This window comes from Laetiporus sulphureus (genome assembly GCF_001632365.1).
Source record: "Laetiporus sulphureus 93-53 unplaced genomic scaffold LAESUscaffold_1, whole genome shotgun sequence".
Classification (NCBI taxonomy): Eukaryota; Fungi; Basidiomycota; class Agaricomycetes; order Polyporales; family Laetiporaceae; genus Laetiporus; species Laetiporus sulphureus.
Genome location: NW_024468510.1, coordinates 241110 through 259704, shown reverse-complemented (window position 1 = coordinate 259704; position 18595 = coordinate 241110). Strand labels below are relative to the sequence as shown.

The 18595-nt window shown below is 54.0% G+C and overlaps 7 protein-coding genes across 7 annotated transcripts; 4 read left to right on the top strand and 3 right to left on the bottom strand.

The window, feature by feature from the left end:
* Positions 1-298: 298 nt before the first annotated feature.
* LAESUDRAFT_753629 (uncharacterized protein) lies at positions 299-2687 on the top strand (the record flags this gene model as incomplete). The annotated part of the gene is made up of 4 exons (XM_040911792.1): positions 299-371; positions 432-1826; positions 1881-2119; positions 2178-2687. The coding sequence occupies 4 exons, from the start codon at positions 299-301 to the stop codon at positions 2685-2687; spliced, it is 2217 nt and encodes a 738-aa protein (XP_040770067.1).
* A 181-nt stretch (positions 2688-2868) lies between these two features.
* On the bottom strand, positions 2869-7932 carry LAESUDRAFT_753628 (uncharacterized protein; the record flags this gene model as incomplete). The annotated part of the gene is made up of 19 exons (XM_040911791.1): positions 2869-3097; positions 3158-3195; positions 3254-3388; positions 3451-3524; positions 3573-3716; positions 3780-3804; positions 3860-4700; positions 4753-4943; positions 5007-5226; positions 5279-5480; positions 5533-5573; positions 5624-6272; positions 6327-6691; positions 6744-6931; positions 6996-7122; positions 7183-7380; positions 7432-7624; positions 7678-7806; positions 7863-7932. 19 exons carry the CDS (start codon positions 7930-7932, stop codon positions 2869-2871), a joined length of 4059 nt encoding a protein of 1352 aa, XP_040770066.1.
* Positions 7834-9142, top strand: LAESUDRAFT_4857 (uncharacterized protein). The gene is made up of 2 exons (XM_040902648.1): positions 7834-8906; positions 9004-9142. The coding sequence occupies exon 1, from the start codon at positions 8135-8137 to the stop codon at positions 8756-8758; it is 624 nt and encodes a 207-aa protein (XP_040770065.1). The 5' UTR covers positions 7834-8134; the 3' UTR covers positions 8759-8906; positions 9004-9142.
* LAESUDRAFT_808148 (uncharacterized protein) lies at positions 9012-10433 on the top strand. The gene is made up of 6 exons (XM_040914037.1): positions 9012-9174; positions 9220-9299; positions 9355-9748; positions 9806-9862; positions 9918-10138; positions 10199-10433. The coding sequence occupies exons 1-6, from the start codon at positions 9045-9047 to the stop codon at positions 10361-10363; spliced, it is 1047 nt and encodes a 348-aa protein (XP_040770064.1). The 5' UTR covers positions 9012-9044; the 3' UTR covers positions 10364-10433.
* Positions 10434-11032: 599 nt separating this feature from the next.
* Positions 11033-13398, bottom strand: LAESUDRAFT_638957 (serine/threonine protein kinase; the record flags this gene model as incomplete). The annotated part of the gene is made up of 6 exons (XM_040903507.1): positions 11033-11677; positions 11730-12063; positions 12119-12516; positions 12646-12715; positions 12845-12976; positions 13028-13398. 6 exons carry the CDS (start codon positions 13396-13398, stop codon positions 11033-11035), a joined length of 1950 nt encoding a protein of 649 aa, XP_040770063.1.
* A 531-nt stretch (positions 13399-13929) lies between these two features.
* On the bottom strand, positions 13930-15209 carry LAESUDRAFT_718821 (uncharacterized protein). The gene has a single exon (XM_040907507.1). It carries the CDS (start codon positions 15001-15003, stop codon positions 14395-14397), a length of 609 nt encoding a protein of 202 aa, XP_040770062.1. The 5' UTR covers positions 15004-15209; the 3' UTR covers positions 13930-14394.
* A 1797-nt stretch (positions 15210-17006) lies between these two features.
* Positions 17007-18189, top strand: LAESUDRAFT_639845 (uncharacterized protein; the record flags this gene model as incomplete). The annotated part of the gene is made up of 5 exons (XM_040903563.1): positions 17007-17200; positions 17257-17326; positions 17378-17413; positions 17478-17807; positions 17896-18189. The coding sequence occupies 5 exons, from the start codon at positions 17007-17009 to the stop codon at positions 18187-18189; spliced, it is 924 nt and encodes a 307-aa protein (XP_040770061.1).
* Positions 18190-18595: the final 406 nt, after the last annotated feature.

Sequence of the window (18595 nt, the reverse complement as noted above, 5' to 3'; positions counted from 1 at the left end):
TATAGAAAAATAATTATATGCATGCTGACGATGAGCTCATGCAATGTCCGCCGCTTGCGGTAGCTCGCAGCCTCGCACTGCCCTGCTCGTAGTCGAACTTCAATTGACGTTAGTCGAGAGCAATGTACGCATAATCGCCGCTCGGGCGTCTCGCCCGCTGACTTCGTGTGAGGTGTGTCGAACGACTCAGATACTCGTCTGTTTTCTAGGACATCGTTCTCCTGCCTCTGCTTGTCAGTCTCCTATAAGTGCGAAGCAGCTGAACTTTTAGTCGGCGGCGGTCTGCAAGTACCACGCAATGGCAGCTCCTTGGACGGAATATCCGTACGCATCTGCAAATCCATACAGGGCGCCCCCTGATCCACCCGACGGTAAGTGACCGACGCTCGTCCCGCACATTGCTCGACTCAAGCGCATGTCTGCTGTCATAGCAGAATGGGAACAAGGTCCATACCCGATCACGTATGATGGGCATCAAGGCATGCCGCAGCCGCATATTCCGCGACCGACAGTGCCTGGATTCCCCTCGCCGGGACCTGGTGGCTTCATCGAACCCATCACACCCGTCGCACCACCGGACGCGAACAGCTACGCCTATTATGCGTCGCCTCCTTTTCGGAGATCGTCCCTTCCGTACTATGAAAGCGACCCGCCATATCCAACTGCTGGTGTACCTCAGCCGAACAACGGCGATTACTTTTCTTTCCCTGAACCGCAGATACCATATGCGCACTCCGCCCCGCCTGCGCCTCCTCCCGCTCGTCGCAGGCCAAGCGTCGACCAGCCACCGCTCCCGCCTAAACCACGAGCGCACGCCGCGCACAGACATAGTTCTACTCATGTTGACAGCTCTGATAGTGACGTTCCGTCAAGGCTTCCTACTCCGAGCTCGGAGAAGCCCCCGCTGCCACCCAAACCGCCTGAGGTCGACCCAGAGCTCCAGCGAGCGCTTGATCTCTCGCTGCACTCCGAGAGACAGCGACGCGAGACACAGGCTAAAGAGGATGCCGAACTCGCTCGTGCCTTGCGTGAGTCTCTGTACACCGCGGAGACCCCTCTAGTAATCCGCACACACGCCTCTTCACACGAGCTTCCGGCTCATAGTGATTATTCCCCCGAGTCCATCGTTGCAAGCCCTGTTCAGTCGTCGACTCCTTTGCCCATTTCTTCGCCCCCACCCTCGAGCTATCATGCACGCAAGCTTTCACCCTCGCACTCGCACTCGCATTTACATTCACACTCACACTCGCATTCACGCGCTAGTCCCCATTCTGCCTCCGTCGCGCAGAACCTTGTTCCATCCACTTCAGGCGAATGGCCAGCGCCCGACGCAGGCCATGCACACCTCATGCACCCGACGATACCGGAACTCGAGCTCCCAGAAGAGCCTGCGGAAGAGCGGGCAAGGCATCGTCATCGTGACAGCATCGCGCACTCTAATTCCAGTCATGCACATCCTCATCTATCGATGCCCGTCCCGCAGTCTGCCCCGCCGAGCGCGACGTCGCTGGCGCCGCCCGCAATGCCGCACATGGCACATTCCGTACCTGACGCGAAACACGCGCACGCGGCTGCAACGCACATGTTGCGGAGCGTGTCTGCCGACCCGAGCATACCGTCGCGATCGCAAAGTATGGCGTCTGATGCATCATCGAGTTCCTCTACCAGTAGGCACCGTCATCCGCGACATCAATCGAGTCGGAAGGACTCGTCCTCGTTGAATGACAAGGCTCCGCCCGTCCCTGCGAAGGATCTGGAGGTGCCTGATCCGTGCGGTGCACTTGGTGTGCACCAACATATCCCTCAAGAGTTGCTTCGCGGTGTTTGTAAGTCATGTGTTCCTTTGACTTTGCTTCTCTATGGCTTACCTTTACTTCCAGCCATGGGATTCGGAGCCGCTCCTATCACCTCCTCGAGAGAGCCCATGCATGGTACAATACCGACCGTGATCTCCCTTCCCTGGGAGGAGCAGAAGCCGTTTTACATCCAAGGGCCGGATTGGCGCAGTCTGCTGAAGCTCATGGCGCGCCTGAGCTCAACACAAGTGGAGCCGTCCGTGGAAGCTATCAGAAAGACTAAAGGCGAAATGAGACTCCGTGTCGTAGTATCGTTTGTGAGAGTATGCTGATGTTGTTATTCTGCTTCGATGGCGAGACATTGACGGCGAGGACCAATAGGTGCATAGCTCATCATCCCACTGGCGTACAGTGTTCTACATGACGATTGACCGTCCTGTGCCCCTGAACGCCTCCAATTCTTCGCGATACCGCAGTGGTGATACCACTGTGCTGCCGTATTCCTATACTCTGACTCCGCCGCCTCCGCTTCTGCAGGATGGTGCCGACGCGCCAATGTCCAAGTACTACACCATCCCGAGCATTCCGGGTAACCTTTACCCCACGCTGCCGGTGACGTTCCCCGATCTGGCCACATATCTAGCGTCGGCGCTCGAGGCCTCTCGCGATGCCGTCCATGAGTCGCCTGGACTGCGCCGGCTGGCGAAACTCATTGACACACTGTACCCTGCTAATCATCCGAATGGCCCGGCGGAGGAGGAAGATGAGAAGATGGGGATGCGGCAGAAACTGAAGAACCTCGTTGGCTTTGGACAGAAGGTCTCGAGGAACAGGAATGAGGAGACTTATGATCTGGTGACGCCTTTTATCGCCGATGAATTCGGAAGATGAAGGACATGTATGCAGCTGCCCATCGGCGGCATTCACGTCGTATCAAGACATGCATTGCTACTCTTCCGGAGTGCTAGCTAACTTATTGTGTGATGCCTATCTATTCAATGTGTACACCAGCTTCTGCGCCGTCCGTCATCCAGTAATGAAACAAAACGAACGTATCTGAGAACGAGACGCATCACGAAATTACGTTCAATTTCGCCATGAGTGTTTTCAGCGTATGCAACAAAACGCTGCTGTCTGAGTAAGTCGCCTGCTGTTCGTCCAAATGCCGCTTCAGGCTGTTGAAAAGCATGTAGAACTGCCGAGACTGGATCACGGGCCACGGTACAATCATTGATTTCCCACCATGCAATTGACTGATGAAATTCGAGGCCCGTTCGAGTTGCTGGAACTTCAGACTGAATCTGTGAGGAAGGGCAGGCCGGTCAAGACATAATAAACTTCATCATACGCATGTGACATACTCCTTGACAATTTGTGCTTTGTCGGAGTCGGCGACATCCTACATTTTGACGTGACGGTTATATTGCGGCGGGATTCATACATCACTGGTCTCTTACTTTGATAATGATCACAAGCGCCGATTGGAACAAGCTCGGATTCGCTGCAGGGTCGAGAACGGAAGATGACGATTGAACTGATTTGAACAATCCGGCCATATCGCGCGACAAAGCGAAATTGTGTCTGAATAATACCTATGGAACAAGAAACAGCTGGGTGAACTTGAATCGAACAGCCGATGTGTTACGATGCGTACCAAATTTGATATTGCAGTACTGAATAACACAAGCAAGGTATCTTCTTGCACCGAACGTTCAATGCTATGGACACCTACAACGCGCGGTGAGCGATAGAAGCCAGGAGATGTCTGTGCAATACCCTCGAAGTCAAGAGCCACAATGATCATATCATCAAGAGGTGCAACAGACATCCATACACCTTCCGTCGTTCGCATCGTTGAGCAAGCAAATGAAGTGTCCAGCAGGTGGTTCAAAGCGAAGCTCTTTCCTACTGATTGTTCGCCTGACGAATAATCGACATACTGGTTCGTCAGTTAGTAATAAATATAAATCATTGAATGCGCACCCATTGACGACACAACCTTCACCGGCTGTGAATCGACGATTGGTTCAACTCTGATTCTCTATGCCGACCAGAGAACGTACCTTTGAAGCGATGTGAGACTGAAATAGAGACTCATACCAACCAAACGACAAATTGTCGATGATGGTGGCGGCATCTGCCCTGAGGAGGGATCGCTCTTGTTCTGCGGAGAACACCCCATCCCTGAGAGGGATGAAACGGTTGTCTCGTGTGATCGCCAGATGAATCGGAATAAGACAAAGCAGATCCACAAGCCATTCTCCTGCCCTGAACGCGGAGATGTCTTGAATGACATTGTTCGCAAATGTTTCATAGTCGACGGCTTTCACAGTGGTCATGCTGAGTTTGTCACCAGTTGGTTTGCGAGTGGTCCTCTCAAACGTTTGCACGAGATCAGTGAAGTAGGCAGCGTAGTTGTCATGATTGTCGCGAGCAACGAAACATAGGGAACGGAGGTACCTTTGGGCTGACGACGTAATGGTCTTCCTTTGGACCGCAGGAAGCACTGGGAACCTGGTCCAGACATCGGCATGGCAATCAATGAATAAGTTCTGATTGACACTTTCATTATTTACGGTGCGGGATCCGTTCTGCCCCACTTCATGGAAGGCGAATTCCGTCGTGTTGTGGGTGATGTCCAGAACGATTGAATGACAAAGGCGGGCGTCCTGCTTAACACCGACGACATGGACATGAGATCGCTTTCCAAAGGACGTGATTATAGTCCTGGTCGGGTCAATGTCAGGAAGTCGGATGGAGATGCCTTCCGTCGACCCGAAAGTTGACCAATGGTAAGCGCGCATTGAGAGCCTGTCGCCAGTATTGTTGATTGTTAAAAGACAGAGTCCATCCGGAGACGAGAGGATTATGTTCGGGGGATTCTGCAACTGCAGGGATGCTAGTCTGATTCAAACGTCAATCTGATACACAGCAAAGTAATAGGACAGCAACGCACCGGAATTGTTGAGTCACAAATGAGAAGATCCGTGCTCGAGAGGCGTAGTCTACCAGAACAATCTCCTCATTTCCGCACACAAAGGCCATATGGTTGATGATGACGGATCCGTCATACCAAGGACGAAGGTCGACGGGACTTCCCATGCTCTGCAACGATGCGAAATTTTCGTCGAATGCCAGAATGTGAAGCTGAGGACGTTGTTCTACTTGGTCACGAAATAGACAACTCGGACATCAACGAGGCAATCATACCTTCGACGTATCAGCGCTCAACACGGCGAGCATACGCTTCTGCTCATCGAATGCAAACATGCAATTACTGCCAACCTTCTCACGATGCAGGATCTTCTTATAGGAGGAACGGCTCAGAGCACCTTGCATGGTATGAGACGCCTCGAGAAAGGTTTTGATTGCACCATGATTGTCATCCACTATGAGGAGGCACTTGTCGTTTTGCAACAATTGTACATGTCTGTATGGTATTTTCCCGTCGGTTTCCAGGGAAACAGGATCGTTTAACTCACATGATGCGTTGTTCCACCGGCAGCTCAAACCATGATGAGGACTTATAGTGGAGTTTAGGAGTGGGAACGAACAATCCATTGAGCTGCATTTGTTGCTGATCATCCGCTGTGAGGAAGAACGGATTGATCCTGTAGCGCAATCGAGCGTCCATCCTAATCTCACGGTGACCTAGAAGACGATATGATACATTCCAGAGGTTATCTGTGAAAAATTGTCAATCGGCGGAGGATCTGCGCGATACATCACCACATACATTTCGATAGCTTCTGCACGTCTGTGATGAAAAGGGTTTCACTAAAAGAGAGACGTGACTACTAATGGAAATCTGGAATTAACGCGCTTACGTGGTCTTTTCCAGCAGAAGCTTGTCTTTCAATGTGCCCAGCAATGTCGAACGAGCATTCGCATGATCCTTTTGCTTCTTCGCATCGGCTTCTACCTTGATATGGACCTTGCACGCTTCTTCCTGGATTTGCCAGATACGTGCAACTACGGTATTCACCTCCTTAGGAATGGCTCGATGAAACCATTCAAGGGCGTCCTGCTTAACTTCGGCACAAGCATCGTGGAGAAGCACGTTGCGATGAACAATGTCGGTCAATGATGATAGAAATTTTGCATCGTCAGTTTTGGCTATACAATTCAGAGCGTCGATGAGCTGCTGGCGAAATGCTCTGCTTGAAAGCAGGAAGAATCCGATAAAGCTCGGCAAGCCCTGCCAAGTGGGCGAGTTTTTTGACTGCGAATCAAATTCCTTGAGCAATTCGGCAGCCGTCTTCGTATTTTCCGACGATAAAAATGAACTTATCAGCTTCTTGGCCTGCGACATCTCAACATCTTTGCGTCCAGCGAGCATGATGTCTAAGAGCATGATTCGCTCCTTTCGCACTTGGAATGGTTGCGACTTGATGCTGAAGGTCACAGGATCTTCAAGCTTATGTAATACCAGCAGGATCTTCGGGTAGAGTGAGGCAAGATGCTCGAGAAGTACATCTAAAACAAGTGTCAGAGTAAGCGGCAAGACTTCGCAACTAATATTCTGCTTACCGTCTCTTACTTCCCTTTCATATCTAACCTCAAATTGTTGATCATCAGATAGGCTTTCAGAAGTCGCATCAGGTAACGATAGATCACCAGGGGGAGGAGTTGTTACACACCAGAAGTTCTTGCGTATGGCGTTAAGAACGAAGCCGTGCACTGCTTGTCGCAACACTGGAGTCTCATTTTCCAATTGTACACGCATCTTTTCGACCCGTTTGTTCGTGAAATCCTTTTCGGTAAGATCCGAAGCGTGAATGCTCTCCAAATACGTTGAGCATGCTCTGGGGGCACGTTTTTGCAACCCATGGCTCATCAGGATTTCCAAAGCTTCGGCTGACAGGTCCATGCTCAGCTGCAATGATTCCGTCTCTCTGTGGATTGCGCGCGTCAACAATGTATAGGAAATAATACGCCAAGACGTACATGATGTTGCTTAGTCTGAGTGGCTGTACATCCTCCGATAGCTGGTGTTGCTTTTGCTGCATAGGAATATATTCAATCTGCAAGACACCCTGCCTAGTTTCGCCTGGGATCAACGGTGGTTCCAACCTGGCCGCATCAATCAATGCTGCATAACGAGGGTCAGAGTACTGAGGTGCAGGAAGACTGATCTACAACAATTTGGATAGGACATTTGAGCATGCGACATCCAATTGCACAGTCGACGGAGCCTACCGTAAAACCGGATCGTGCGGTTACGCCCTCCCTTTGTTTGTGCGTCTCTGCAACCTGCCAGATAATCTTGGTGGCATCATCATCCGAAATCAATGCCACGATCTGGTCCGCAACTCTCGTTAGATACCTGTTCATCAAATTTTCGGATTCTGCGGCCGTCACGGACACTAATAAGATACAAGTATACCTCATGAAGGTCATACGATTGTGGCGGACTGTGGATATCGGGTTTGTCTCCCAGGTCGTATCTTCGGGCCAGAAGATTGCGTATATGATACCATGATCTTGGTCAGATACGGATTCACGCAATAAGTATAGACCGGAACGCAGGTGAGGGCGCAATGGTTGTCCAGCAGCAGGATTCGGGAGCCGCAGCAGATCAGCCCTGAATACATCTATTCAGAGCCGTTGTTGTAGGGCAGTCACAGACACGTACGTCTTCCCATTTACGACGTTTCTGTCCTTCAGGAAGCGAACAATCTCTTCTTTACTTCCATACAAACCGATGGGCTTCACGATCAAGTTGTCGAGCGCCGCGAAATCAACTTTCATCAACGAAGCATATGCTCCTGGTTGAAGATCGTTGATAAGCCGCCCAAGCGATTGTTGATCAATGATAATCTTGTCCACTAACAAAATAGTGATGAGGTGACGATTCAGCATGGGAGAATATAGGGATTACCGAGCCCACTGCTCCCTTGCTCGGTGATGAGGTCAAGGATCCTGTACATTCCCCGAATAGAGGTAATGAGGTCTAACTCCGATGGTTCGTCGACAAGCACTCTATCGTCTGTAGCGGTCTGCACGATATCTGGTATCACTTAGTCCTAGCTCGGCTAATCACAAAATAAACGGCGAATGACATACTCATGCCGGCGACGTCACCAAAGTCGTGATATTGCTCGCCGGTTGCAGTTTTGGAAAGAGCCTCGCTCATAGTCGAAGACACACAGCGACGGAAGCGGAAAGCAAGACGTTCGCTAACGACTTGCTTGTGAACTGGGACGCCACTGGATGCTCGTTCAACCTGGGAGAACAACCTGCGACTGAGGGATCATCGATCAGGTCTCAAAGTTGGGGTTTCTGCTTTTATCCTCTCGCCAGCGTGCTGAGTAACTCTAATCGTTATCTCATGATAAATGTCTGGCAATAAATTTCATCCCAATCCCTCCGAGGTTGCGATTGTGATCCCGAAGCGAGTGACTATCGATGTCCGAGTCTTTTCCTGTAAAGGGAATAAACGAACGCTGCTCGCAGATGAAATACGTTTACTGAGAACTGAGAATACCCTTTCAAGCTGCACACTCTCAAAATTCCTGCGATCCGGGTTGAACGTTGAACGTTTGAACATCAGGTGCCCGTTAGAGGAAGCTGGATTGCGCGGCACTTCTGGTTTCTTGCCGAGACGACGGGCCTGGAGGCCGGGGCACATCAGTCACCTCGTGCCCGATAGAACCTCACGGTCGCCTTCCGTACCAGCCATAAGTAGCGTGTATCAGGGGAAGCAGGGAGGCGTGCACTCCGTCATGTACCGAAAAGACTGCGCAGTAGGGTGCGGCACAGGTCTGCCAGTCAACTGCACACGTCGTCGACGGCTGCAGCCCTCCATCGATCCCTTACGTCGGTCACCACTTGAAGAGGAGGTCACCGCGCACGACAAATTACAATCCGACTCTGTAGAGCAGAGGTGTGTTTCGGCAACTTTCGGGTCCTCGACTGAGATGCCGGACTGGTCGAGTAGAGTACTTATGAGGAGTAGCTAGTAGATCCCGAGACTAGAATTACGCTGAGAGACGAAGGCGACGCAATAAAAAAACTAGTTCACTTCGGCGGCGCAGTGAGTCGAGAACTAATCAAGTGAACAGATGAGAAACAGTAGAGAGTAATGATTCAGGGCACCAACCGGATCAGGTATGTTATCGCATTATCTGATAAGCCGACCGGGCAGTTGCAGATGCCGAGCCACTTCATCATCGCGTTCCGTCGCGGCTGTTCTGCATTACAAAAGCCTGCGACTCTAATGGACAATCCTCCGCAGCCTCCACCACCATGAGCACCCTCCGCAAGCTCAAGGCATACGTCCTAGGCGGCGACTCGGACCAGTCCGCTGAGCTCAAGGCCGCCGACATCCCCGTGTCCGACGCGGACTGCAGGACCTGCGGCATCCCGTGCGACGCAGGTGCGTAGCCGCGCTCGCGCACGATGCCCTGTTGACCGTGTATAGGGCACGATGAATATCCATCAAGGTTCGATGTAGACATGGAGTCGCAGATGCTTGGCTCCGTAAAGCCCTACCACCGCCAGGTGTGATATTCTGCTCCCCTCGTTTCGTAAAGAACTCTGATATTCTATCGCGCAGCTCGTCATATCCACCGGGAAATCAGACTGGGAAAAAGAGGTGACGGAAGCTGATGGCACCCTCGCATTCTACCTCGATGCCGCGCACGGCGATGCTCCGAAAAAGGGGAAGAAGCCGCCGCCATCCGGCAGCGAGAACGCGGTCCCAGGCGTGTACGACTCGTCCGCGACGAGAAAGGTGACCATTCTGAATGGCAGCCACAACACCGTCTGCGAGGACCCGATGCAGGACACAGTGCTCGTCTTCCCTGACTACAAGGTGGTCACGGAAGTCATGTGCTCGGAGGAGGGAGCGAAGCAGCTGTGGAAGTCCCTTGAGCGGGACGGGCCTGCCCCTGCAGAAGGCAGCCAGGTGAAGACATGGGTGCTGCCGTATAATTGCGTGATCACCATCTGTGAGTGCATTTTATCCGCAGACGTCATCAATGTCTGAACTTGTAGCCCATTATCAGGCTCCCACAAGCGAAGGGACAACCGCTGCGGGATCGCCGCCCCAAAGTTAGCGCACAGTGTGTAGACATGACGTCCATTTTCTCCTTCTAGATACTAAAATTGGATGCGCAGCTTTCCAGGAATCCCTCGAGCGCGCAGGCTGGGAAGTGCACACGCAGCTCGAGGACCCATCGTTTTCCAGCACCGCGTTCGAAGACACCCCCGGCACGCCCGCAGAGAAGGACACCGAGTTCCGCCGCCGCCTCGAGGCCGTCGACTCCGCCGACCAGAAGCGCATGCTCATCATCCGCAATTCTCACATGGGCGGGCACAAGTTCGCCGGCAACGTCATTGTGAGGTCTATTGGCAGGTCTTCCGCGTTGACTATACTGAGTTTGGCCGCTTTATTGCAGATCAATACTCCTCAGGGCTCGTGTGTCTGGTACGGGCGCGTTACGCCGCACGAGGTGGACGCGATCGTGAAGGAGACGGTCATTGGTGGGAAGATCCTCCCGCCTCTGCTACGGGGCGGCATCAACCTCTCTCGTCCTGGCGCTGCGACGCTGCACGATTGGTAACGTCATATACCGACTTCCCTCTTGTACACGTACAACAGACTAGAGATATATATATCGCTCGGGGTCGTTTGCACGGCAGACAGCATCGCAGATGCAGCACTCTCATGCTGAACCTCAGATCCCAACATAGCTGAAGCGAGTGATACGAGAATTCGTCAGGATCGCGGGCGCCCGCGTGTAACGTTACACACTACAAAAATTGTACAATACATGCAATTAATTGCGGCCGAAAGACATATCTCATGCTGTACACGTAACTAGGAGCACAGGCATGCACGCCGTCTACTTCGACCTCGCAGACGTTCGCAAAGTCTACCAGGCAGCGGATCACGGACGTGAATAAAGTTACTGACACATGAAGGGACGTTAGGACGTGAACAATGGCAAAATGGGGCATATGAAGGGTTACGGGTAAAAAAAAAAATTGATAGTAAACCGCGCGGATCGTAGTCGTGTGGTGATACCTGATACGTGGCTCTTAGTGGTAGTAACGCCAGAGCAGCTGGTCCATATGGTAAGGGAACTGATACTGACTTTGATGCTCGGGAATGTCGTTCGATCGAAACATTGAGTTTGAGGCTGGACCAGATCCAGAACAAGACGAAACGTGGTGAAGAAAGGTGTGATGAAAGATGGAAGCAGGAGCATTGCGGAGACGAATGGAGGCGATCACAGACGCAGGTCCTCGTCAAACTCGTCGAGCTGGTTGTCGTTCCTTCTCCGTGCATAACGGCCCGCAGGCGTCTCATCCGCCGGGTCGTCTTCAACCTCCTCTTCCTCCTCGCGTGGCGATACCGCCTGCGATTCCATGTTCTGCGCCTCCGCAAGCATGCCAGCTGCGGCCGGCATGACCGACTCGCCGTGATACGTGAACCCACGGAAGTTCTCCTGCACGCTGCTCGTCAGCGGGCTCTCCGCTGTATCGCGCTTCTTCTTCTTCTTGCTCGCGATCTCGATCCCCGCGGGCGCGGATGGTACAGGTGCTGCGGGGAGGCGATCGCTCCCGAGAGGGCCATTGGGCGTGTGCAGTGAGCCTGCGGTGAGGCTCTGCGAGAGCGCGACCCAGTCCCCCGACGGGTCCTCATCGTCGAGGTTCATGATCTCGTCGGGGCCCGCGTCGCGCACGTCTGCGGAGGTGAACTCCGGATCAAAGTTGGCGACGGACTCGTCGGATTCGACGCTCGGCTTGAACGGCGGTGTGACTTGCTTGAGCGCAAGCGCCTTCCAGTCGATCGTCTTGAAGAACGGGTGCTCCTTGAGCTCCTCTGCATCTCGTTGAGCGCCGAGTCGGTGCCTCGGATTCCGGTTCAAGAGCTGATGCGAGCGTTAGCAATGCATATCGAACATGAATCCGAACGCTACTCACCCCCTTCACAAACTGTTTTCCATCCTCACCGATGACACCTCTTGGGAATCGAATCTTCCCAAAACATATGTTCTTGTACATCTGTTGGGTATCCTCCGCATAGAATGGACTCCATCCACAGCACATCTCGAACAACAGGACACCTAAGCTCCAGAAATCAACGAGCTTCGAGTAGCCATGCTCGTCGAGCAATACTTCTGGCGCGAGGTACTCTGTTGTGCCACAGAACGTGTTTGTTAGCTCGTCCGATCGCAGATCCGGTTTCGAAAGACCGAAATCGCAGAGTGCGACGTGCCCTGTCGCATCTAGCAGAATATTCTCTGGCTTGAGATCTCTGTTGGCGAGGGAGGTTGGTCCCTGTAACGAAGCAACCTAGCAGAAACACCCACCGATACACAATGTCATATTTATGGAGGTGCTCCAGCGCCAAGACTAGTTCTGCAATATAGAATCTTGCCCGCTCCTCGCTGAATCTTGTTTCTCTTTGGAGATGCCAGAATAGCTCTCCTCCACTCTTGAAGTCGGTGATGAGGTACAGATCTGTATCTGTCTGGAAGCTGAACTTCAGGCCGACCAGGAACGGGCTGTCGAGCGAACGCTGGAGGATCTTGCGCTCGCCGATGGTGTGCGCAACTTCCTTCTTCGCGATGATCTCACGCTTCGAGAGTACCTTCATCGCGTATATGCGTTTCGTGTCCTTCTTGCGGACCTGGAAGACCTTTCCGAACGTACCGCGACCAATGAGTTTGAGGAACTCGAAGTCGCGCGGGGTGAGGGCACGCTTGGTCTATTGCGGTGCGGGACCGACGGGGGAAGGCCACAATTACAGTGCGGGGCATCAGATCAACGACGGGGGAGAAGCGCAGAAGCATAGTGAAATGAGCGGACGGGCGCTTAATATGGGTCATGTGCGTACCTTGTTCGCCTCGAACGTGACCTGGATGCGGATTTCCCCACTCACCGGCTCATTGTCGAATGGAAGCAGCCTGGCCACAGCGGAGATAGTGGCGAACGAGCGCGTTGGGGACGGACATTGGGGGAAGCAAGGAAAATTGAGACAGAGCAGCATCAGTCAGCATTTGTCGCGACGCCCGAACAGCGCGGACGGAGCTCACTTGTACCACTGGTCCACTTCGTGGTCGTGTCTGAGTACAGGCTTGATCTGCGTGGTGCCCAGGAACCCCGGGTCGCTCACAGACCGGTCGTACACGTTGACCGTGATCATAGACATATCTGATGTAACATCGCTTTCGAAAGGATGTGAGGGTACAGCGAGAGGAGGACATGCAGGCACTCACAAGGTCACCTCGTGCTTCCACACCGGATTCTGAGCTGATATGCGCGAGCCAAACAATCCGTTCGCTACACCGCTTGGCTTGAGCGCACCGTTATGTGAGGTTGGCGAGCCTGCTGTGCCGCCATGGGCAGAGCTACTCCTGCCAGCAAGTGCACCGAGCGCAGAAATAGCTGTAGACGAACTCGTGCGCGAGACGGTTGGGACACCCTTGACCTCCGAAGCCATCTCGTCGGTCGGCTCGCGGCTGACAAACTCGTTTTGCTCGAACTGGACAACGACGTACGGCCGCGATTGCGACGAGCGCACGTTGAGCCCACGGGCTTCGATGAGCTTGACGTGTATTTGACCCTGAGACGGGGTGGCCGCGCTCATGGATGCTGCGCTATTCGCGGCATGTGCGAGTGCGGTGGTGCCGGCAGAGAGAGACGAAGATGCGGACGAAGCGGGAGAGGGCTGTGCAGAAGACTGCTGAGAGACCTCGAGGCGTTTGGGGGGTGGCGGCTGCTGCATACTGAAGATGGGCGCATGAAGCGAGAGACTGGTGGTGGGCTGAGCAGCGGGCGTGCCGCCAGGGGTAAGGGGAGCAGAGGAAAGATGGGAAGGTTCAGGCGGGTTTGCTCGCGGAAGCGATATGGCGGGCGAGGCGGAGCTTGACGGAGCGAGGATATGGGTTGGGGTGCTGAGCAGCTGGTGATGGTAGGCAGGAACGTGGGCTGCCGGAGAAGGGAGTGAATGCTGCTGCTGGGAGCGAGGCTGCTGGAGAGACGCAGAAAGGTCGTCCGTGGAAAGAGCGTCGAATGGGTTCCGGCGCTCTTTGCCATCTGGGCCTGCCTTCGGCGTGAGATCGGCAGGCGTAGATGGCCAGAACTTGAGCATCTTGTGCGCAGATGCGAGGACGAGGGCGGAGAGCGAGGAAGATGCAGAAGACGGTGGTGGAGGTGGTGGTGTTGTTACAGATGGCAAGGGAGTTGGATGTGCAGAGTATTGGGCTGAGAGCCGGTCGGCTGCGGTCGGCTCGAGCAAGTCTCCACTGGCCATCCGCGCGCTGCCCCCCACTACGCAATTGTTCCAAGTACTTCCACTGTTCTTTTGATGCTCCTCGTGTGCCCTCCTTGACTCATTTTGCACCCTCAATCATATTCAGCCCACGAAAATGCTTTTCGCCATCGTCTACCCATACGCGGTCTAGCCTCAGCTCGACTCACCCCCTCCCATCCCGCCGTTCCGCCACAGCCGCCGCCTGCTCCGCCAGGTTGTCTCTCCCCCACCGCAGTCCGCGGAGCACCGCCCCAATCACCAGCCCCAGCCCCAACGCCCGTTGCGCCGTCTTCCATGGCAGTCGGTCTGTCCAGTCCGGTCAGCACAGCGTTACACGTAGAGCCGAGCGTCTAATAAACGGGGGACGAGGTACGGAATATGGAAGCGAGAGATAGCGGGGGCAAATTTGAAGAATGGGTAATCAGAATCGATAGCAGCGACCAAAGCCACCGAGGTGAGCATCGATACCCAGCCTCGAGCCCAAGCCCAAGCCTTCGACAAATGCGATACGGAGAACTTACACACGACGGAGAACACGCTCGCGGTCCCCATCGCCGCGATGACCTCTTGTGCCTCTTTCGCTAGCCCGTCAACGCGTTCGCACCCCTCCTCGAGTGCGACCCACACGCCCGCCGTCGCTCCCAGCCGCGCGGCCTCCTTTCCCGATTCTTTCATTCCCGCCATCAACACCCGGTAGTTCTTTGTCTTGTTGTAGAAATACCACCCGCGCACTGTCGTCGGCGGCCGGTGCACGTTCTCGGCGAGGAACTGCAGTGCGGCAGTGCGGGCACCGCGTCGTAGGCCGATCATCGCGCCGAGAAGGAGTGCTGAGCCCGGGAGGATGAACAGCCGCGGAGGGATAGTGAGGTGGATGCTTGGCTTGGGTGGTGTGCCATCTGTGTCGGTGCTGTTGGTGGTTGTGTCTGGTGAAGATTGCATCAAAGACGAGGACTTGCTCTGCAGCCACCGGGAAGCGCATTCTTTCGCATGAAAGCCAGATCTGGCAGGTTGCACGATCGGGCGATCTCGAGGCTATGTCTGCCCCTGATCTCTTCCTTGCGTGATCACTGCAGATCTACTAGCTTCGGCATTATGTTACAGCAACAAGCAACTTTATTTTCTTCTTCGCAGTCATTCGGACGCGCCATCCTTGCTGTTGCGGCCGGTCAGTACCCTCCCCTGGTCACGGCTCGACACATTGGCGACAACCCGCTTTTGTCTTCTGGCACTACATAGATCTCGAAGGAAGGTCAGAAGCTATTCATGACTCGCTCCAGCAACGCTTGACTTTCATCTCCGTCATACATACCTGTCGCAGAACTTCGGTGAGTGACCCTTTGTGTCCCATGGTTCGCTTCTTCCTCCACGCCATGCTTGACATCGTGGGCAATCATTCTGCCCAGGTGGCATTCTGTTACATTTGATTTGTGTTCCCACCTCCCTGCTACCAGCACTTTATCATGCACCACTGCGATTCCTCTGACATAGAACCTCTATACAGACTCCAAACGATGGCCGCTCCGCTAGACGACATCCATCCGCTTTCTTGGTACCGACCACGTACGTTTCAGACTTGCTTTCTACTGCATGCTCGTTCTGCGCCGTGGCGTCATCGATCTGGAGGCTCTAGATCGATGAAGCCCCGGCGGGGAGCGCAGCAGTCAGTCCGAGTCCTGCTGTCGAAGCCCCATGGCTGCATTCAGTGCTCTGAAAGGCACTGGCGCCACCTCAGGCCTACATACGGTGACCGTCGGAGCCATGCAGCATGGAAGATGAGTTTATTGGGCATCCGTTGGCGCCGCCTCGGATAGATAAAAGACGCAGCTGGCACTGCCTGTAGACGTGCCTTGGTGACTGTCGGAGTGTTGAAAGCATAGCCAGTGGAGCCATGCAGGGTGGAGGTTGGGTTCATGGGGGATCCGTGACTCTCTTGATGCTCCGGAATTGTACTTGCTAGGCTTTTGATGTAATGTCACACCTTACAGATTAATAGACAGGATGTACGAATTGTCACAAACTTATTGAACATCATGCGCAGGCTCTGACGATGAACAGTAATGATGCTAACGTTCCGATGGGGGATTTCGAACGACTTCACAGCGTGAAAGCCGGGTATAGTAGATATTTTATTGTACGGCGGAGACCATAACATCGTCACAGTTCAGCATCAGGCAGTGGGAAAAAATCCGAGCGTTCAGTGAGCGCGAAGTCGCGAAAGCTACATCACGACGTATTGACGGGAAGAGTTTTCTGGGCGAGAACCCTTCTTCATCACCGGCGAATCTGCGGTGGATGACGGCATCGCGACCCTCACGGTATTCGGTGCATTCTGCCGGTGGATGTCTTAATTTATGATGATGCTGAATACCTGAAGGATTGGAATGTACAAGCAAGCAAGAGGGACTCTGCTGAGACTCGAGAGCAACTTCTACGAACTTCATTGTGGCGCCCACAATGGTCAACTAGTGCACCTTCCGCGACCGCGAATACCATACAACCACGTAGCCTCATGTACATACGGCGAACAAGCTATAAGCATCTCACAACTGACCAGCAGTGCTCTATGCACGGCTCTGAGAGAGAGAGCTTTGGCCGCTGCCGTGCAGACGATGGCCTCGTTTGGCCCCTGCAAGCAAAAGAATACACAAACAAACTCGGGACAAATTTGTTTTCCTTCGTTTTCAGCTATGTGAGGGTGTTTGAGACATACACTCGATACGTACTCTTCCCTCCGCACCCCGCATCCCCGCCATCGATGTATGTTGAGCAACTCGAGGGCGCCGCCGCCCACCGCGCGCGGCGAGGTGGCCTGGTCCGTGCGTGCCCAGCATCAATTCACACGGATGACATAAGCCCGCTCTGTGGCTCGACTCGTTTCCGTCCATCTCCAACGCCACTGCGCTGCCCTCCCGCTGGCCCCCAGACGAAAGCGGCATTCGACAATGGCGCAACAGCCTCCTCAGACGGTCATACCGCCTGACATGATGCAGCCGCCCCCGCCGTCAATGCATGCGGTCAACTCGTACTATCCCGATAGCTCGACGGACATCACGGGTGGTCTGCCTATGAACTTGGACTCGCTTCGGGATGGTCCACCGGGCACAAAGCCCTTCTATCCATACTCCACGCTCATACGGTGCGTTGGAAGTGAAGAATGGCCGTGGAAGAGACTCATTTGATGCCACTCATCAGATACGCGATCAAGGGTGCGCCGAATCAGAAGCTGCTGCTGGAGGACATTTACTACGCTATCGAATCGAGAGTGAGTTATCTCTTGAGTGTGTCGCGTTCCCATACTGACTTATGCGTCTAGTTCCCTTATTTCAGGACAGCTCCACCAGGATGGAAGGTGAGTTTACGATCCCACTACGTCGAGCCGATCCAACATGAACGTCGCCGATTCTCTCAATTAGAATTCTGTCCGACACAATTTATCGTTGAACCCATGCTTCGAGAAAGTACCGCGCCCTCTGACGGACCGTGGGAAGGGCTCATACTGGACAGTCAACGACAACGTCGATCCTCGAACGGGGGTGCATCGTGTGCGAAAGAAGAAGAACAAGGGCGGGAGTGGCAAGGGGCGGGCGAGTAGGCTCGAAGAGGATATTGACTACCATCCTCCGACCGAAGAGCAACCTTTCGATCCGAACTTTGTGCCACCGTCTATACGGCCAGTGGAGGAAGGCCCCAGCGCGCAGCCTCCTGTATACCCTCCCCCTCACTATCCGTACGTCCTCTCTGCTGTTAATTCAACTGCCACTGACTGGCACACGTAGATTTGATCCCTCGTTCGCCGTGATGCCTCCACCAGGCCAAATTCCTCCAGATCAGATACGTTTCCCGCCGCCACCCCTTTTCCCTCCCGACGAGCAGTTCGAGTTGGACGAGCGTGGCAACGTCAATTGGCACGCTGCCTGGCTCAAGGAGCTCGCGCAGCTGCAGCATATGACGGAGGAGCAGCAGAAGGCGGGTGCGGATCAGGAATGGTACAGGATGATGCTCTTTCGCGTGCGCAGTGCCATGATGGCACCGCCGATGAACCCTGGGGAGCCCGTCCCTGGTGCGCCGCCGCATCCGATGCAGGGCCAGCCGCCAAACCCTGTAGATGTCCCGAGGGAGCCGTGATGGAGGATGGGATGGTTGGTGCTGACGTGTCTGCTGGCGAGGGTAGTCTGCGGGACAGAGCTCACCGGTTGGAGGCTATGTTCTCTTTTCGCATACTACTATATCTTCACACTTTGGTTTCTGGACGTACCGCTCTGATGGTAATGCGACATTGGTCATTTTATCTGCACAACATCTTGCTGGCTCTAAGATGGGACGTTGCGTGATGTGCATCATGCAGCGGATAATGGTTAATGGGCCACAAGCCTCTTGCCGCCCGACGTGGCCTGTGGCCCAGCGCGATCAGTTCTGATCAGTTGTAGCGAGGCGCCATAGTACTATAGACACGAGGTTGGCACTGAGTCCGACTTCGAGCTCACCATCAGGATTCATCGAAGCTTCGCAGACCAGATCCTATCTCGCGCTT